Genomic DNA, 20,198 nt, shown 5'->3' with positions numbered 1-20,198 from the left:
AAAGGGGAACGGCTTTTAAGGCAATCTCCACAGAGCTGAGGTGATTATTAATTCATTGGAAGGTCTCCGCTGAAGTGCCCATTTATTTTCTCTATGCTAATGCTAAAGGTGGCTGACAGTTTAAACAGGGGCCCTAAATCACACAGTGAAATGTTTGCTGTAAAGGCTGGTATTTACCAGCAAGAAGGATACTCATTTCAGCCTTAGAGTTTGGGATTTACATGCAGATGAGCTAAAATAGACCTGAGCGGATCCCTTTAAAAGTGATCACTCTCAAGTGTCCCCAAAACACCTCAAGAAATACGATGAAGTAATCTCATCTTCTAAGGGTTTTTCTAGCCTTACACTCTGGCTGATAATGAACAATCCCAGCACCCTGTCTGGCCCACAGCAGGTTTGCTCTGTTAGGTAATCAAACCAACTAAATGATCTTAAGGTCCTTTCCAACCCTAACTATTCTATGATTCATTCCTGTCTGCTCAAGACCAACCTGATCCACACGCTCTTCCAAGCTATGAAATCTGCTGCAATCCCCCCCCCAAACCATGTCCTTCCCTGTGCCCAGCCAGACTCAGGACTGACTGAACATGTATGTGCAATGAAGGACAGGAAACATGAATGCAAACCCAACGTCTTTAGACTTGAGCAAGCCCTTAGTGCATCCTTTGCTACCAGCAGACAAAACCTGCCCTCTCTGGAGCCGTCCCTTGTTCCAGGTGACAAACACCACATCAGGCCACAGCTATTTCACAGGGGAGCTCCAGCTTCTGCCCAGAGCTCCAAGCACACAACCTGCACAACTCCATGGCTGCCCCTGCTCCTTTCCTTCCTCCTCCCGCTCCTTGCAGTACCTCCTGGCCCCTGCCTGACCCCCGCAACAGCTCATCAGTGCTCATTGCTCCTGGTTGCTGAGTCAATCCTTTTGCTGAACTCCTTCCCCCCAGTGCTCTCCCCTCTGGCTTTTTCACCAGCATTTCTAACACATCTCAGTGACTTGGGACCGCCACTTTTGCTCCCAATGTCAGTGGCCACATTGAAGGGATGCCCTACAGTGCATGTCCCACCCCGAGAGCTCTGTCTATCTGCTCCTTTCCTCTACCTTCTTTCCTTGCCAAATCAGCACTACAGGCTCACAATCTTATAGCCTGCAAATCCCTCTGGGAGCCTGTGCTCCCACTACCCTTCTAGCTGCTCACATGGCTCCATTGCCTTCTTCAAATCAGAAACTTCAGCAACAGCAGCCAAGGACTCTCCTACCCAACACATCTGCTCCTCTGCCTTTTTTCCAGCAACTCGTGGGAAGATTTCCCAACTCCACATGCACAGCAATTCCTACCGGCCTCTTGCTCTCCCACAATTCTTTTACTTCCTTGCCTGACTCTCCATGCCCAAAGTCCTCTGCCTTCTGCCTCACTTGCAGCTACAACTTAGCTCCCCTCTCCTTGGATGCAGGCACTCCCCTCAGCAATGATCAAATGCCAGCTATGTCTGTGACTTCAAATTCCCCACGAATCCTGCCCTGGCTCTTCCCACTCCCCCAGGAGTCTCTAATGAGAGCATGACAATATACCGCCTGCCAGGATTCATTCTAGCCATCTGCTACCCATCGAGGTACTTTTACTGCACCTCTGGCTGTGCCATCTCAGCATCAGAGACAGTGTGATAGGGGGGTGCCGAGAACTTAAACAAAAGCAAGAGGTAATGATTAGAGACTCTTGATTTGTCACAAGCCATCAGAGACTTCTCTGACAGGGCTGATTTATAGAGCTGATTTCAAATGGAACACGAACAAGTACAGAGCAATGTGAAAACACTTGCGAAAGCCAAGCGAGCTATAAACATTTGCAAGGCGCATGCTTGCCTTAGGTTTCTTTTTATCTCTATAAGAGCCTGTGCCCCATGGTGCCTTTTATTGTCGCTGCACATGGAAGCAAGCCCAAAAGATCACTCTCAGAGTATCCCACAGAAACGAATCCTGTTTCAATCCTCTGTTGTAACAGGAAGTGGGGTGATTTTTCTCTTCTGTTTATTGTTACTTGCTGCATCAATCAGTGCTTCGCTGAAGACTGCGAGGGGTCTTTTCTGTTGCTGTTTAGTTTTAGAAAGAACAGTTGTGCCGAATCTGACATGTGAAAACAACTTAAGATTCTCTCTCCTGTGTCTCTGAACTACAGTATGTGGCACTGGCTGTTCACTGCTTTAAAAGGACTATAATGGCTTCATATCTGGTTAGAAACACAAGTGCTTGATAACCACATCTGCGCTCTTACAGCGAGCCTGCAAAATTACTGCAGCTCAGATTTGCTGATGGGTTTTATCTTGTTCCAAAGGAATGAGGGCTGCATCAGAGGGGAGAGGCCCACACACAACACAACTGCTTTGCACAACTTCAAACCCAGGGATACTCACAGCTTGCTCAGGTTTTCTAGGCCTGTAAAGGCTCCGTTGGTATCTTCTATTGTGCCAGAGATGTCGTTGTGGTCCAGCTCCCTAGGGAGAGGACAAGAGAGAGCTCATCATCAATGTCTCAGTCCTAGGCTCACCAGTTAAAAGAAATGGAAGAAAGATTGAGAATGCTACAACAAAGAGCTTCCCTTTTCCTCCTGTCAGTTACCAGGAAAAGCAGAGTCCCGCAGCAAAGCGGCACTAACCACTTGTCCTGCACTGACCCATGCTGAGATGGTGCATTCCGAAGAGAGTTTTGGCTTTTTCCTAGCTAAAACCCTGTTTCTGAGACAGCAGCAGCGGCACATAGCTGCTTTTTAACAAGTAGGGTTCAGTCCTTCTCTGATTCTGTGCATTCGAACAGAAGGAGGAAAGAATATACAAAGTCCCCAAAACTAAACTGAAAGAAACAGCTGTATTTAAACATTACTATCATGAATTGAGATAATTTTGGCTATTCCAATGTGTTGGTCTATAGAGGAAGATGATTTGGTGTATTTTCTATATGAAGCTGCATTTTTTTCTGGCAATGAACTTGAAAGCTCAACAAGGGAAAGCACCATCACCCCCCCAGGAATCTAACTCGCTGTATAACCACTTTAAACAAAAAAGAAAGAGTAAGAATTCCTTTTTCAGAATGAGCTTCTTTTGGCTTTCAAATTGACCATCAATTACATGAGTCAAAGAGGTCTGAAGAAAAACAAGCACCCAGAACAAACACAGAGATCCACAAAAGCTGTTTAAACAGTCTGTTTAAAAATCCTTCCCTCCCAGCTTTAATTCCAGCAAGCAATGAACACCCAGCAACACAGACAGAAATTCATCATTTCTAGTGTGAAGTACAAAGAAAGGAAGAAAAAATAAATAGGCTTTGTTGGTTTTGTTACATCACTCGGATTGAAAACCCAGCAAAACCCCACAATAAAAGTAAACTTCACCACCCAGATAACCCCCGTGAACCCTCAGCTACTCCTTTTGCACCTTTTGAAGATCATTATCAGAACGTTTCCCGTTTAAAATAAGATCAAAAAAGAAGAAACAAACCCCCTGCATTTTGCACCATGCCAGACGTGGGCATCATAGCATAGCTTCTGGGTTGTGCAGCACCGATACACAGTAACCCACAAGAGAACAGAAAAGGAAGAACTCCCCCAGTTTCAGCATTGGCAGAGATGGGGCTCAGATTCCTGCTCTCGGTACCGAAGCTACTGCAGACTCTGCTTGTTTCCCAGCTTTGGTGTGAGAACTAAAAATGTGAAAGGAGATGGCCAAAAGCCACAATTCCTGCATCTCAGCTGGCTTCAGCATGAGGCCTGACTCTCACTTCCCTGGGGAACCCTGGTCTCATTGTGGATGTCAGGGTGATCTATGCCAAAGGAATGGATAAAACTCAACATCCCCATGAGGTATGGGTGCACATAATGCTGTGGTGGCCTAAGAGACAAGTCCAGGAGAGACTCTTTGATGTGCTGACATTTTCAGCACCATCTGAGCGGAGCAGGAGCAAATGCATCCTCCTGGAGCTAAGTTTCCGCATTTCCCCTGTGGTTGTCAAGCCAGTGACTGTTGTTCTGTTTGTTTTACAGGGGCAAATCCCTTCTCAGACTTTTCTCCTCTTCAGTTCCACCACGGGCTACTGGTCTTTGGGCCAACAAACCCTTTCCCATGGCAGAAACAGACAAGTGGGAACAGGCTGTAGAAGCTCCCTGACACACACTTTTATTAATTGACTGCCACACATTGTCTTTTCTTGAGAAAGGAAAAGAAAACGGGATTGCTTGTTCATCCAGAGGCAACTCAAAGGTTTAGTGTTCGAAAGGAGGAATAAAAACCTTTTTAACAAATGAGTGAAAATAGAGAGAAGAGAAAAAAAGAGTGGGGTATTTTGGCCTGGTTCTCTTTGTATTCAAACTCCTCTCCCAGCCCCTGCTGCCAATTTCCTATTCTTTCTGGCTGGCTGAGCTTGAATGCTCGCAGCCTTGTTAATCATTGTGCTGCGAGGTCTCCGGCCTGACCTCTATTTGAATAGCTCCACATTTCAGCAGTTTCACACCCACCAAAGGCTCCCCAACAATAGCCCATAATTAAAGCATGCTCGGGTCTTTTTCACCAGGTGCAGGACCCAATAGGCCTTTCTCTTTATTAAATTAGAGCTCACTCACACACTCCCCCTCCTCTCCGCCTCCCCCCTCTGCCCTAGACATGAAAGAGTCTCCACATTCACTGCAGAGCAAAGAGAACTACCAGCTCCCCTTCCCCTCCACTTTTCTTTGGAAACCTTTAGTTCCGGTCTTGACAGCTGCCTCAGAGAGCTCCCCTTCTGAATGCCCAGTGCCTGAAAGGCTTTGGCTTCAGTTTAAGAAAAGGGGGGGAATAAAAAGCAAACAAAACCCAAACTCACTTTCCAGTCACTTCCTTCACTGTGAACTTCAATAAAGGAAAGAGTAAGATGCAAAATGTACTGCAAAGAGGGGAGACCTCTCTGTTCCCATTTCCTTTTAATCACTCAGGCCACAATGGGCTTCTGAAAAGGAATAGAAGTATTGGGGTTTCTTTTCTCTTTTGAAGAAAGAATCGAGTCAGGCTGAACTCAACCAGCCTGGGAGCGCGGATGGTGCTGTAACACAGACTGTGAGAACTCTGAGGTGTGCCAGTTGAAGATGCTGAGCTCACAGCCCCTGGAGGACAGCAGCAGTCAGCTCAGCAGCTACAAATAAGGGGGAATGAGGCAACACAGCTGCAGGAATGGACAATTACTGGAATCGAACTCCCCATCTTCTGATGTTTCTAAGGCAAGCCCAGATGTTCTTCAATCTGTTGGGTTTAACAGTGTGTAATAGTACAGTTCTACAGCTGCCATCCCAGAGGAGGTCAGACTGATCTAATGGTCTCTACTAGCCCTAGTATCTTAGAAGCTGGTATCCAGACTAGCAAGCTCCTTTCCAAGTATTACTTTGTGTCAGTGACTTTAAAAAGTCTCTAGTCAATGGCCATAGCCACCGCTGGATGGATCATCTGGCAATTCAGTATTAGGAAACATGAAACTTTTCTTTTGATACCATGGCAACTACTTTTTTATTGTTTGGGGGTTACCATGAAAAATCAGATCCTCAGAACATTTCATGACCCAAGTGAGCCCGATTCTGCACCAAAGAGAAAGAAAGACAGAAACATTATTCTCATGGTACCTGCAACAGCTTCTTGCTCCCTTGGTTGAGAAGACTGCTCTGTCAGTGGTAGGAATCATTCCCTATTCCTCCTGAGCACAGAATGACCCAACCACAAAAATGGACCATAGAAACAGTCCATTTCTATGAATTTGATGGAGTTCAATTTAAATAGCAAGAGAAAAGCCACTGTCAGCTGAAGGTTTGAAACCTCAGGGGGTTTTGCTCAGTTGGGCTAGATTCTGTCTCACAGCCACCCAAAGCAACTGCAAAGCAGAACAGTTTGGCAGAACATGAACTGTGGAGGGAAGGTATGTGTTAGCTGACAGAGCGACTTACAGGACACGCAGGTTTCTGAGTCCCTTGAAAGCACCTTCAGCAATGTGATTGATGGAATTGTGGCTCAGTCGTAGCATGTGCAGTCCCCCAAGGTCTGCCAAGCTTCCCTCATCCAGCCTGGTCAGGTTGTTGTAAGAGAGTATTCTGAGGGGAAAAAAACAACAACAGCCCTTGTCAATCCAACCAGTATTTGCAAACTCCTCTGCACCAAGCCATGCTTGCCTCCCACAGCCACCTTACAGGAGGCAATGTGTACCAGATGGATACATAACAGCTTGATTAGGAAATATGGCTGCAGTCTGCAAATATTCCCACAAGATATCCATGGGGCAGCTTGGATAACCATATGGGAAGAGGAGGCATTTTGTACCCAGCTATAGGGAAGTCTTCCACACAGGCAACAGAGGCTCCTCCAGCAGCAAATGAGAGCAATAACCTAATAAACATGCTGTCAGGTATAGCAGGGACAAGCCACTATTAGGGCTAGGTTTGGGTCTGGGAGCACCACCCCTTCTCAGACCCTAAACGCATAGGTAGCACTCAGACATCAGTCCTGGTTGTGTTCAATCCTTGCTCCCATTTGGACTCCCTCTGAGGCTGACAGGAAGAAGCCTCCCCACGCCCTGTGAGATGCAGAGTGACGTCAAACAGATGCACTCTGAAGTTCACACGGGCTCTCGGCTGGGCCCAGGACTTCTGCATTCAGGAGGTGTCTTATCGTTCTGCACTGTGCACAGCAAGTCCCGGGCGCCTGGGCATGGGTGTCTCCACAGCCTGCTCCACCCCAGTCAAGAACCAGAAGCTTTTCACCACAAGGCAATTGAATGCTTCCTTTCACGCGCAGGAAAGAGGCACCCCTGGTAAACCAGCCGCCTTCCCTCACGCTCCCCTTTGTCAAGGAGTGTATGGCCTGCTTGAGATCATCTTCACTTACAAGTGACTAATACTGGAGGGTTGGTTTTGTTCCTACTTTCCATCCCTTCCCCTTGTCTGGATTATCTCTGGGTTTTGGAGATATTTAAGTGCTTACTCCCGCTGCAGTTTGGCAACTGGTGGGAATAAAGCTGGCTTTCTCTTGGAGCCAGGGTGCAGATGAGGCTTCTTGAGATTTGACACAGAGGGCAGGCCCTGGGAAGCTAAAACCCACTGCAGACACCTCACACACTATGCAACCATCTTCTATGCAAGCAGTACAGCTGCAGCACTGGTGACAGTGAAGGCCAGCATGGCTCATCAAATGGGCCAGCAGCAGGCAGTCACTGGCCAGTGATCTTCAGCCTGAAGCATTCACCCACAGCTCCCTGCTGCAAGTATATTCCTCCTGATCTCTGGATGTCACTGCAGCTGGGTAAGCCCTGCAGGGCCACTGGCAGATGAGTGTGACCAGCAACAGCCTTACCTTTAAGTTGCCTGCATACTGAAGGTATAAAGAGTGGCATTCAACTACCTGCTGCTATCACACTTTCTCAAGCTTCTCTCTTTACAAAGGGCAGCTGCATTGGATTTTTTACCTCAGACACCTGAGAGGACAAGTCACTTCAGAAGATGCGAGGATTTGGGCTGCTAACCTTCAGAAAGTGGAGTTATGCAGCTTTGAACAAGCACTGAAATCCCTCATTGTACAGGCAACAAGAAAAAAAGCCTCAACTGAATTCCAAACCTCCAAATTCCTCTTCTAGCACCACACGTTAACGAGGCTGCTTAAAAATGGGTCTACGGCTGGTGTGGAAGTCAGTGCAAAGCCAGAACCTAAGTCAAAACAGACAATCAGAGCACTGACAGTCATTTACCTGGGAAATGAGCTGTCTGTCTTTTAGCTGGGTGAGTGAGCAGAGGACAAGCTTCAGAATCATCACTTATTAATGAACTTGCAGAAGCTATGGGACAAATACTTTCATTCCTAAAGAAGCTGCAGTGTTAGCTATGAGGAACTGGCATCCGGTCAAAATTACATCCTCACCTGCGATGAAACAATTCTGCTTAAACAAAAAAGTGTTCAAAAGGAATCCTAAACCTGGCTGAAGTAAAAATAGTTCCTTTTGATTCTACACAGAAGAGCTCCTGCCACAACTGGTGAAGGCATGTTCCCCTCTGTTCATTCTGACAGCACCTCAAGAAGGATGGATGGACAGCAGCAGTATTTAGAGGGCTCTCTCATTGACTGCAACCAGATGGAAGGTTTCAGGAGCTAATACACCTGACAGTGGCTCCCTTCAACATGGAAGGGTTCTGCTTCCTGCCAAAGGACAGGCCAACTTGTATGTTTCTCTCAGCAGTTTGGATTATCTGGGTTGAGAAGTGAGTGCTGCTTCCCCTACCTCATCATCTCTGTACCAGTGAGAAATCACGGGAACAAACAAGTGGGAACATTTGCCTTCACAGCCCTTTTGGCCTGGCGAGGAAGCAGGATGGCAGCACACGGAGCAGCATGCCAAAACTGAGACATAAAGTTCACCTCTTCTCAAATAGAAACCTGTCGTGCAGCTGGAGCTCCTGCTGCCAGGCAGTTCTGGACCAGGCACATCTAACACCTTTCATCCCCATTGACCAAACTGTAAATATAAAGTGAAAAGAAAGACCCAGCAGCCAAGACATCATTTACCTCTGATGAAATCCTATGCTCCCACTGTGGATTTTTCCATGATGTTGATGCCCTAGCACCTGACTGGTGAATACAATCAGCCTTTTATCCTGCCCATAGCAAGGCAAAACCTCTCTTTCCTTGTTAGCTTTTACATCAGACCAGAGCCTTGGGGTCACGTTTTCTCCCAGCATCTGAAGGAGAGACAACTTTCCTTCAGATGATCACCTCCTTCCTTAGCACAGATAAGCAGGGGTCTGGCCACCTCTCTTTGAACTTTGAAGTTCATTACCTGTACAACCAAAGAGAGTTTTCTGGTAACCGAAACCCAGCAGAGCTTTAGCAATAGTGGAGGTGAGCAAGGATCTTCTAATAAGGAACAAAATGTACACATTCAAAGATGCGAACAGAGGCAGCCTAGATCTATCCAGTCCTTCCTTTCCTCACCCTTCAATTTCAGGGCAGACCTCTCCTACAAGTGCTCCCTGGCTCTGGGAGTTTCAGTTAGGAGTATCTGATGGCTCCCTGCAGCAGCTTTACCCTAAAGGCAACACCTGCAAGAGCGTGTACTGTTTTGCAGGGATCTGCGCTAACACCCACCTAATCGCCTTCCGAATCTCAGCCCATGTCGTCTCTGGCCTCACACTCCAGCACAATCCTGTTTGTCAGGCTGAGCATGCCCCCGTGGCTCCTACCACCTCACACCACCAGGCATTTTCCACATCTACCCCATCCTGCACCAGGCCAGGCAAGTGCTGTGCTGAGTTTCTGCAGTTACTGCAGAGGATGGCCTCTAAGCCAGGACAGCTCACTGTTAGCACTGCCTGTTGGTAAATGAACCCAATCCATACATGACAAATACAGAATGTCAGCAAGGCAGTCAACCTCTAACCTAAACCTTGAGGGTTTCCGAAGACAGCGTCAGGTAGTAAAGACAAGCATGGTTCTCCCTAAACAGCTCTGACATAAGCTCTGCAAGATGCAGATGGGGCTTACCCATCCCATCTGAACCTAGACTGAAATAAAGCTTCAACACAGGCACCAGATAGCAGGTGCCCAAGAAAGCTCCCCACAGCTATGCCACTAACAGTAGTCATCTGAATTTGGTATTCCAGGGATACAACTGCAAGTGCCTTATGAAGGAAGAATCTCCCTTTATGATGCTTTAGATTCAAGCAGACCACAGGCATAGCATGGTGCTGATTCTGATCTGCTGCCTTTAGGATTTCTCTATTGACACTGCCCTAACCTAGTAAAACATCACTTGAAGATCTGCATGTGAAGGAACACTTCTCCCTTGTCTACAGCACTGTGCCAAGTAAAGGAGCCCTTTAGGCACAGGCAGTTTCACAGCAATTTGGAAAATTAGGCAATTAAACAAGCACATATGTATTTAACTAAAGGGAAAAAAACAAAACCTTCTTGTGCCCCAAAAGATCACCTGCCTGGCTAACAAATGAATTCTACAGCTTCTAAACTTAGAGGAATGACATGTGCCATGTCCACGTATCTCTGAATCCACATCCCAAAAGATTAGGGACTCCCAGCTGGGTAGGCAGATACCAGCCTTCAAGCGTGAGTCCGGACTGAGGCCTCTGAAAGCAGGAAGCTGTTTTACTGTACTGCTTTTTGGTGGATAGGACAACCCCTACCAATGTTTAACAAGAGATTTCCAAGCACCAAGCAGAATGAATTACAGTTCAGCTAACCACATGTGTCAAGTTCTCCAAAGAAAAAAGTGAATCTTTCCACAGGCCCACCAAGGGGATGACAGCTACTTCTGTAAATACTGCAAGCATCCATGTGTGCCTCTTCAAGAAGGCATTGAGCAGTGCCACAGACCCAAAAGACACCCTTGCTGTGCTGTCCTCAGCAGCGAGGCTTTCTTTCATTTATCAAAGAGACTGTATTCACAGCTGGAAATCTCAGGAGAGCAAAGTCAATGGATTTACTTTTCAACAACTGAGCCTTACAGGAAGAGCAAAGTCTAAACAGGAGAAACAAGGAGAACTGCCTTAAAGGGCCAAATCTCTGTTGGTTAAAACCATGACTGCTCTTCCTAAATACAGAGGATAAAGCAAAGCTTCCTTCAGGCTGTGCCGTCATTATATGGCAGGCTGTGCATGTCTTGTAACTAGCTAGTTAGAAAGCATTGGCAAGCTGCAGCTCACAAGCTCTCCAGGTCTTTTGGCACTGTATACTTTCAGTGGGTTCTAGTCTTTGTTGCTGGTGCAAACCTACTTTAATCAGGTCCTCTGAAGGTCACCGCACCACGAATAGTAAGGGCATCACTTAACAGGCCGCAGTTCCTGCATTTCTACACGTTGATACTGTGAGAGCTGTAAGCCATATGATTGGGAAAAATCCTATTTCCCCCTTCCTACCAATGTTACATCAGCATCAAACTCTGCCCAACCAACCACAACAGAAACCATCTTACAGCTCATGCAGCTTCTGACAGAAGCTCCATCCATCGGGGTTGATGCGGGATATGGAGTTGTTACTGAGGTGAAGCTGGTGTAGAGATGAAAGGCCATAGAGAGAGCCACTGTTTACTTCTGTCAGGCTGTTATACTCCAGGTGGCTGTGGGGACAAAAAGCACAAGGAATTGACACGTAAGCACTGGTCAAATACTGAGGAATTTCCAACCAGGACTGGAATTTTAGCTATTCCCATGCACCTTTCTACAAATCCATGTGGATACGTGCATGTGAGAGCAACTCTTGTGCAAGTGAAGAACGGAAATTCACGGAAAACACGAAGAAAATGTCCAGAATGAACTGGGGCTGCAGAGGTACGTTCCACTGCAAGTAAACTGTGCTTAAAGCATCTCATTCAGGTTTTTATTTGCGGAGTCTCAGTTGTGTGACAGCAGCATCCAGAAACATGCCGCCTTGATCACTTGTGACCACACAAACACACTTGAAAGTCACTCATGTTGGAAGTTTCAAGCATTTCTCTGCAATGACTGTTCAATTTGTTCTCTCATGTGGAAAGAACACATCACTGAGATAGGCCAGCTTGGTTTGTGGGTATCCCAAGAGGCAGAACAATCAGGTCTGCAACACAGAGTTTCCATGTACCACTCCAAATTTGCAGAAGCCACATGAACTGTTCAAAGCAAAGGAATACTGCCACAGCTTGAAAAACAGGACTCTTATTGAACCTGGTAAAGCAATGAGCTTTAGTAAAATGGGGGTTAATGAAACAGAAGCTGCTGTCAGAGCTCTGTGCATGCAGGACACAGAAAGAAGCACAAGTGTTCTCTGATAAGTGAAGGACATGATAAGAGAAGTCTAGGCTGTTTAAGGGAAAAAAGCGCATTTCTCCAACTTACAGAACTTGCATCTTGGCTAGACCCCAGAAAGCCCCATCAGTCAACTTGCTTATGTTGTTGCGCTGGAGTTTCAGGACTTCCAAGCTGTCCAGTCCCTGGAACGTCAGGCCTTCGATCAGGCGGATGCGATTCCGGTTCAGCTCCCTAAAATCACCAGGGCCATACAAGTTTATTAAATCCCAGTTCTTTCTCACAAACGCATCTGTGTGGCATACAATGGGGACAGCAATGCCAACAGCTCCTCTGTCAGCAGTTCCCAGGAGACAGCAGAAGCACACAGGAAACTTTCAATTCCGGAGCTAGGCAGGGAAGTCAGCTGGGTGTGATCCCTTAAACAAACTCGCCCTGGGACAGACTTGCACCATAGAGAAATCACACAGTGCAGCAATCCCTTTTCATCCCTCCTCTCTCTGCATTTCTTTTAAGCCATTTATCCTTTTCATCTATGAAAATGATGAATTCATTTTCTCTCAGGCAGAGACACCGTTAGAAGCACACAGTTAAACATCAGCATTATTTCCCTTACAACACATGGGACTTGTAATTGCCCAGTTAAAAACGTGCTCTGAAACAAGCGGGTGCCCTAAGAACTGTGAGCCCAAGAGGAAATGTTATGGCTAAGTTTGAAAGGAAAGCTTGCAGTTCCCCTGAAAGATTTCATGGTTTTCCTACTATAAGAAACTAATAAAGAGTGAAACAAGTTGTTTCCAATAACAAGGCAGTCTTAGTATTTTGTACATACAAAGACCTCCAATTTGGTTCATTAAATTTAATTTCTTTCCTCCCTGGGTGAGGATGGGGTTCTAAGTTTCGGGAATACCTTTTGTCTGAATAGCAGTGTGAACATCTTCACAACACCTTTACCAACTGTATCAAAGAATCCTATGGATCGCTAGCCCAGACAGACCAGTTCCCTAAATTCAGTGGAAAACTTAACACAATGTACTAAAAGCCAAAGACAGAGCTTTCAAACCAGATACCTTTCTGCACATACAAGACTAACCCAAGGGTGGTTCCCTCTTCAGTGTTTATGTGGAAGAAAACAGTGGAGGTTACAACATCAGAACTTGTATTGGAAAAGATGAGGAAGCTGTAGAAACTTTAAGCTTGCTTCGTAACTGCCTAAAAAAACAATGTTGAACTTGCACTCGAGTGTAATTAAAGTCAAGTAAGTGATTAAAATCTTACAGGCCTAAAGACTCTTGCCTTACTGCACTTCCTAGGCTACAGCGAACTATGCTTTGCCAGGAAACATGAATTGTACAACACACCAAGTCTGTATAGTTTGCATTTCATTCATATTTTAGGGTTAAACAACAAGCTGTGAGGCTGTCTTTAAGAATCTCAATTACTCCAACTTCCAGTGAAAACTATGATCCTAAACAGATTGAGTTGACTCTCATTTTGCACAGGATGCAGTGGGTTACAAGCTCTCAGTCAATGGACAGTAACTTCTAACTGAGAGGCAACAGACTTTTAAGATGCATTTGCTACTGTGTCACACTGCACAGTCCCAAACTAGCTATAAATCCTACAGATATGCAAGCGTAAATGCACACTCATTCCTTAGGCACGCCTTGACTTAAGGATTTGTCTCTCAATCCAGAGGTTGCCATTTAGAGGCGTGAGTTCCAGCAGCTTTTGTGGACTTTGTTAAGAGAGAGATTGACCTTTTCCCTATCAAATTTGAAGGATAAACTGCAACATGCCTCAGGCTGGGCTCGTTTCTCCACCAGGAGCAGAAAGGAAAAGCTAAAGCCATTAGTGCTATTTTACACATAAAGCATATTTATAGCTGCAGATGTCTATGCATCCCCATGCAGCTCCTGCCATATGGACCACAGGCAGGACAACAACAATGTGTGTGTTAACTCATCTAGAGTGCTATTTTCTCTGCCCAAATATATCAGTTTAACAACCCTCCATCACTGAATTTTTACCACCACATAAAGATATGTGTGGTCTTAAACTAACACAGTAGCTGAGCTCTGTCACTCGCAATACAAACATCTTCCAAACCTCTCTTGTGCCACAGACACCAGCAGCTTTCAAGGGAATGAGTTTGTCTTACACTGTTAAGTGCACAAGATGTTGATGTCTGCTGCAGCATCCCTCCCTTCATAACCGATCAGAAGAAAAGCCTGAAAAGCCAGTATATGCAAGACAAGAAGGACCCTCTCCTAATGTGTTGCACTAGGTGCTGGCAGAGGACTACTGCACAGTGTATTCTAAGTTTTATAGATAGCAAGTGAGGAAGGGTGACATATATCCTCAGGGATATTTTCTCTCCATAATTTTCTCTCAGTGTGTCTGAGCTTAATTACAGTGGGCATTTCTACTCACAGTTGTATTAGCCTGGGTAGCCTGAACGCCTTGACAGGAAGCTGAGTGATTCTGTTTTTACTCAGACGAAGTGTTAGCAGGGACCGTGACAGACTATCAAAAGCACCAGGCTCCAGGGTGCTGATTCTGTTGCTCCCCAGGTACCTGCAATAAATCACAGCAGAAAAATGAACAGTTCAGTCACAAATCTCCTTTTATAAGCATTTAGCTGGTCTCCAGACAGGCTGGTGAAATCACAGAGACTGCTTCAGATCACTTGGATTTCTGGCTGCACAAAGAGCACAGTGCCCTTCCCAAGAGCTCCTTGATACCCTCTTATTTCAGCAAGGCAATTGGGAGTGGAAGCCTGGAACTGAAGAATATTCCAGCGCAGGATGGCTCTATTCATTCTACATTTTCCCCTCAGCATCTGCCCCAGGGCTCTTTCTTACTTAGCCTTAGCCACAGAGGCTGCTTTTACAGGACAACAGGAAAACATCAGTCACAACACCATTCTCTGTATCCTCTTACAGCCAGAGGCAGAAACTTAGGTGCTAACTTTAATGCAAGCAGGTTATCTGTCTGCACCTCTTCAAAGGTACCTAAACCAGATTATTTTATGTTTCCCTGAATAAGGAATGTGTTACTCTGCTTAACCCCCAGTCTTCCTCAAACAACCAATGAGAGATTTCTGGTTTTAACATTCAGTAGTCACTTTGATGATGAAACAGTCTTTCCTCCTTCCCTCCTCCCCTCGGATCCCCCAGAGCATCTGAGAAACAGCATATACACTTCCCATTGGGACAGAGACATAATAGGCCTGCTGCAAACAGTTCTTCTGGCTTATAGGTGTGAAGACAACCACACCTGAAGGATGCAGGATACCTTTTCTATGTTGCACTACTGCCATGCAACATAATGAATAATAAACTGTATTCTTTACAGATCCATCAGAAGCCAAAAAGAGCTCAAAAAACAACCTGACAGTAGGGACAAAGTGCTGCCTTCTAGTTGTCCTTTGCACTTATAAACCTGAAGAACAACCCCATACTTTGTATGTTCATTCCCTCTCTTTTTAAATGTTTGAGGCCCTCTCCTCTGCTGAGGTAACTCAACAAAAGCTGTTCCCAACAAGAAAAACTCACAGCTCCTTTATGTGAAGTCCCTGTGGAAAGCAGCCGTTTCGGATTTCTGTGATGTCATTGAAACTCAGGTCCAACGTTTCCAGGGAAACGTAGGGCTTCAGCTGACTTGCTTCAATGCTGCGGATCCTGTTGTGATGCCTGAAACAGACCGGAGGAGAAACAGAGATAAGTTAGTTCTCTTAGAGTAACAGAAAGATACCTGAGGTTGCAGCAGGCCCAGAGGCCAGCCCAAGTCCATACACTCAGAGTTATGGTGCTTCTTCAATAGCTGTCCAAGGAGAAACCCGCACCAGAGGGATCTTCCCTAATCCCCATGCTACTCCTATGGTTAGAAAGACTAGCTCACAGATATCTGCAAGCCTCCAGACACTTCTGTTATAGCACAAGACCTTTTTCTTCTACAGAACTATTGACTCCATCAGTTTTAATATCAGAATCCCACAGAACTGCACTTCAGAACAGATTTGTTATACACAGGGCTGGATTATAAACCTGCAGGCAAGGAGCGCTCACCAATGGTTTAAGCAACCTGCCAATGTTATACACAGAGAATGGGATTTTCCGAGCAGGAAGCAGGTGAATAAATATGATCTCAGCAAGTTACAAAATATTGTTTCCTTACTTCCTATGGATCCTTCTCGAAGCTCACAGCTTTAGACTATGTTACAAGGGGTTGTAATGCACAGGAACACTGTAAGAGGGCTTGCAAATGATTCCTCATCTTTTGCTAGCTTTGTTACCATAGGAAAACTCCACAGTACCAGTGCTGTGCCCAAGCACCAAGCTGAGGCGCTCTAACAATTGCCTGTGTTTGCTGCCTTACCAGCCCCAGCCTGCAGGATTCAACCTAATCGTCTTTAGAAAAGGTACACAAGCTGACCTCAGGGTTTCCACAGCCATCAAACAGTCAAGTACCTCTAGACCCTATCTGTCACTCAACAAGGTCTAAGTAAGAAAACCCTGAGTCCTTTCCTCTGACTCCTTTCTGGCCTGAATCATCCGAGAGAACAGTAACCAACTAGAAAAATACATTGTGCATTAGTCACAAGGAGCAGAGCACATGCCTGGTGTGAATCTAGACCAGTCACTGATATTACTGGCAAGGCTGTGAGTGAGGCACTCCAAACAGGGATGCTCACCAGACACTTGAGAACTTGCTGAATAATAACAGATAGTAGAGAGAGCTCAGACAAGAACTGTGCCTTAATCCTGCTGGCTACCTAACTGAGAAGGCAGAAGAGAAGACAGCAGCCAGTGAGAGCACTCTTGAATGCAAACCGGGACATCCCAGCTCTCACGACAAAGCTCTCTGAACACAGCCTTCAAGGCACTGAAGCTGCTGTCTCCTGCAGTCCCACTCCCACTTCAAGCTCTCCCAGAGGTTCAGACAAGTCTCTTGTGAAGAAAATCCCTCCCCTCAAAATACCAACAGCACATGGCAAGGGACCTGCTCCCCACACTGTGATCTGCTCCTTTACCCTCCCTGTAATTAAAACCAGATTGTTTCACCACCACGTTTGCTGGAATCTGTAACAGGAAAAGGGTATAAACTGCATCCCCAGAACAATTTGCTTTCTGGAAACTCACCCTTTAAACAGCCAGCACATCATCCTCACTTACACCGGTGAAGCATTCACAGAAACACTGCTGTGATTAAAGAGTTTAAATGCTACTTCATTAATTCATCATAGGCTCATAAAAGGACAAATTTTACACCACTATAGCAATATGCTGCTAATACGATGCAAAAGGTACCAAATTAAAGGGAAGTCATAACTCATGTCCCCAAACTCGTTATTCCACAGGTTACAAGCAAACAGGTCTCTACAACCACTAACTGCACAAAAGGCAACAATATGACTACTATCCAAATGACCAATATTCATTTACAGCTAGGAATGAAAACTGAGTTTTCACATCCATGCACATAATAGGACTGAGGACCAGTGAATTTAACTCTTACTTTACTCAAATTTAACTCTTACTTTAAGTTTACTCTTACAAGTAAAATACAGGGAAATTCACCCAGAATTTTGTGACCTCCGTAAACTCAGCACATGGACGAGAGGGATTTCCATTCCCCGACGACTACCTCCTTTTGCAATGAACTTGATAGGTAGCATCAGCAAGTTCAAAAGTTTTAATCTCTTTCCTTCCCAAAAGAATTAAACCTGTGGATGTGTGACCCTGATTCAGGAAAATAGCTCCACAGACATAAGTGAAAACAAACCCCAAGCATGTTTTCTGGAGCTCCCCTGAAGCAGTTGCCATGAGTTAAACTCTGATCTCATCTAGGCAGGGAAGGCTGAGATGAATCTGGCTGTAAATTAAAAGGAAATGAATGTTTCTACACATGAATGTGGAGAATCTATAGATTACCTGACAATGCCTGCGCAAGGGGACTGAGAGCATAGAGTGCATTTGGACATGAAGTGCTCTTCAGAAGCCAATGTTAATTTTAGAGTATTAATATTTCTGTGCTTTAGTTGGTCAATGTGTATCCAATCTGCCAGATCTCCCTGCTGTCCCAGAAGAAAGGAAGGAAAGGACAGGAAAGAACTCTTGTCTGAGCTATATTCACAGCTTCCAGGTGATTTCTGTCCATTTCCCTTGATTTCCACGTGCAACAGCTGGCAGATTAGATGGATGCATTATTTCACACAGGAAAGAAACAGGCTCCTTTCTCTCCCTCTCTCTGTCTCCTTCAAACATGGTCCGACTCCAAATGGAACTCTCAGCTCCAAACACCATCCCTAGCCAGTCCCAGCTGGGGAATGTCAGACAGTTCGCTGCAAAGCACTGCACCCCCTCAAGCACTGCACTTCAAACAAAACCAGCCTGGCTGACTTTTCCTATACACAGCATGTGATATGAACGCAACATCATCCAAACCTTTTACTAGCTTGATTACATTTTATTTTTCGTTCTTTGCAGTAACAGCTGAAATGGGATTTAACCCTTCCTGTTACCAATTGGAACCTTCCAGTTCGCCTGCCTTTGTGCCCAGTCTCATTGCAAGGGTGCTTTACAGAAAAGACCAGTGACGTTCTGCCTTTGTCTCTCCCCTTTAGCAGTGTCTGGAAAAGGGCTGGATTTTTCTCAACCAGCTCCTTAGTTTACACTTTATTGGCTTCAAAGGAGGCAGATCAGATTTTAGGACCAATTGCTGAAACCAGGCTTTATAGCACCAATTATTGGTGCTTCCACAACCAGTTTGGCTCCAGGTGTCTCTTCTTCTCCCGTCTCCTTAGGTATCACAGCCTGGAAACAGCTTCCCCATCTCACTTCAACCAGTGTTACCTCAAGAGTATATGATGACAGGGCTTCAATGCAAGATTGTGCAATTAAGAGCCTGGAGCAGGAGCCAAGTCTCTTGGTTTCTATTCCCAGCTCTGGCACTGACTCATCTGCCTTGGGCAAGTTTCTTAACCCCTCTCTACCTCTAGTTTACCAACTGTATATGGAAATGCACTACAGGATTAGGAAGATGCAGGACTGCGTTCACTGAGGACTAAGAATTTGGAGTGAAAACAGTTCAAGTGACAAAGAAATCACAGCAACCAGGAGTCCATCGCAGCCCATTTGGGTTTGCTCATGAATATGGAAGCATCTGGCTATGACAGTTGAACTCCACAGCGTATACCCAACCTCATTCCCAGAGCCTCCTCATACCGTAACATCTTGGGGACAAACGAAGGTAGCTCAAAGTCAGCAGTGGATTACTGCCATACTCTGAGGTGCATATGTATGGCACTTGTTGAGGAACTGCTTCACCTTCATGTCGGCACTAACTACAGAAGGAGAGAGAAGAGCTGAAAGAAGCTCCCTGCCCTCCAGCCACCACTGCTTAACCCTCCTGCACCAGCGTTCAACACCCCCAGGTAGCACAGCCTCTCAGCACCACTCTTGAACAGACCCCTCAGGATTACAGGAGATTGGGATTAACCTCAACCAGCTCCACAAGGACCACATCAGGAAGCTCTGCCATGAGACAGAAAAACAAGCAGAATGTTCCAGTGAAGCCAAAGCGTATTTGGGTTTGCTCTGAGTCGAGAGGGAGCCGAACAGGATGGCAGGAAAACAACAGGTGGCACAAAGTCAAAAGCTTGCAGCATTTCCAGGAACCTCGGCTTGTATTTTAGAGGTAAAGTTACACTTTAATCCCTGTGGGTTTCCCCATTCGAAGAGTCTCTGCGAATATTTGTTTGATAAACAGGCTGTGAAACATTTTCCACTAGACCTAACCGGAGAAGAATTCACCTTCCTCTTCACAGCAAGCCTGTCCTTTGGAGAGCACTAATCAGTGTAATGCAGACCGTGGCTTCAAACTCCTCGTGTGAAATCTCTGCAGAGAGCAGCACAAACACGCTCCTCCTTTTGTTGTTCAAGCCACATTCGCTTCCCTTCAGCAGCTGCCGCTCCGAAAGCTGACAGTGGAAAATCAAAGCAAGCAGACCCTCAGATGGGAATGTGCGAGGGGGCTTTGGTTGGGCTGATTCAAATACAATCAGCACAAAACCTCCTGGTTTAGACAAAGCTTGAATTAAAACTGCCTTGACTGCCAGGAGTCTGCAGCAAAACTGTTTGGTGTGAAGGCAGGGAGAAGTCACATGCCTGGCCTTCATGTCGTGTCAGCTTACAGATCTGGCTGGGCTCACACAAGAAAGAAAGAGGCAAGCCGTAATGCAGCAAACCTATTAAACCAACACCTGTTAGAGGCATCAGGAATAAAATCAAGCTTCAAAAGAGAGGTTCCACACCTCGGGTAGGGTTCTATTCATATGCCAGCACATTTTCAGCATTAGCATACAAGGGAGATCACAAGACTAGAAACAGATTAAAAAGTTCAGGCTTTGGTTAA

At 45.7% G+C, this 20,198-nt stretch overlaps 1 protein-coding gene across 1 annotated transcript in view; it reads right to left on the bottom strand.

Annotated features, from left to right (window-relative positions):
- The window catches only part of LRIG1 (leucine rich repeats and immunoglobulin like domains 1), a 91,001-nt gene that overhangs the window by 16,145 nt on the left and 54,658 nt on the right, over window positions 1–20,198 (bottom strand). Inside the window, 6 exon segments of the mRNA XM_065687807.1 lie at window positions 2,410–2,490; window positions 5,952–6,095; window positions 10,973–11,116; window positions 11,871–12,014; window positions 14,214–14,357; window positions 15,338–15,475. Coding sequence (XP_065543879.1) covers window positions 2,410–2,490; window positions 5,952–6,095; window positions 10,973–11,116; window positions 11,871–12,014; window positions 14,214–14,357; window positions 15,338–15,475 — 795 coding nt within the window.

The sequence above is a fragment of the Lathamus discolor genome, chromosome 7, assembly GCF_037157495.1.
Source record: "Lathamus discolor isolate bLatDis1 chromosome 7, bLatDis1.hap1, whole genome shotgun sequence".
In the NCBI taxonomy this organism is placed as follows: domain Eukaryota; kingdom Metazoa; phylum Chordata; class Aves; order Psittaciformes; family Psittacidae; genus Lathamus; species Lathamus discolor.
This window is presented reverse-complemented; position numbering and strand designations above follow the sequence as displayed.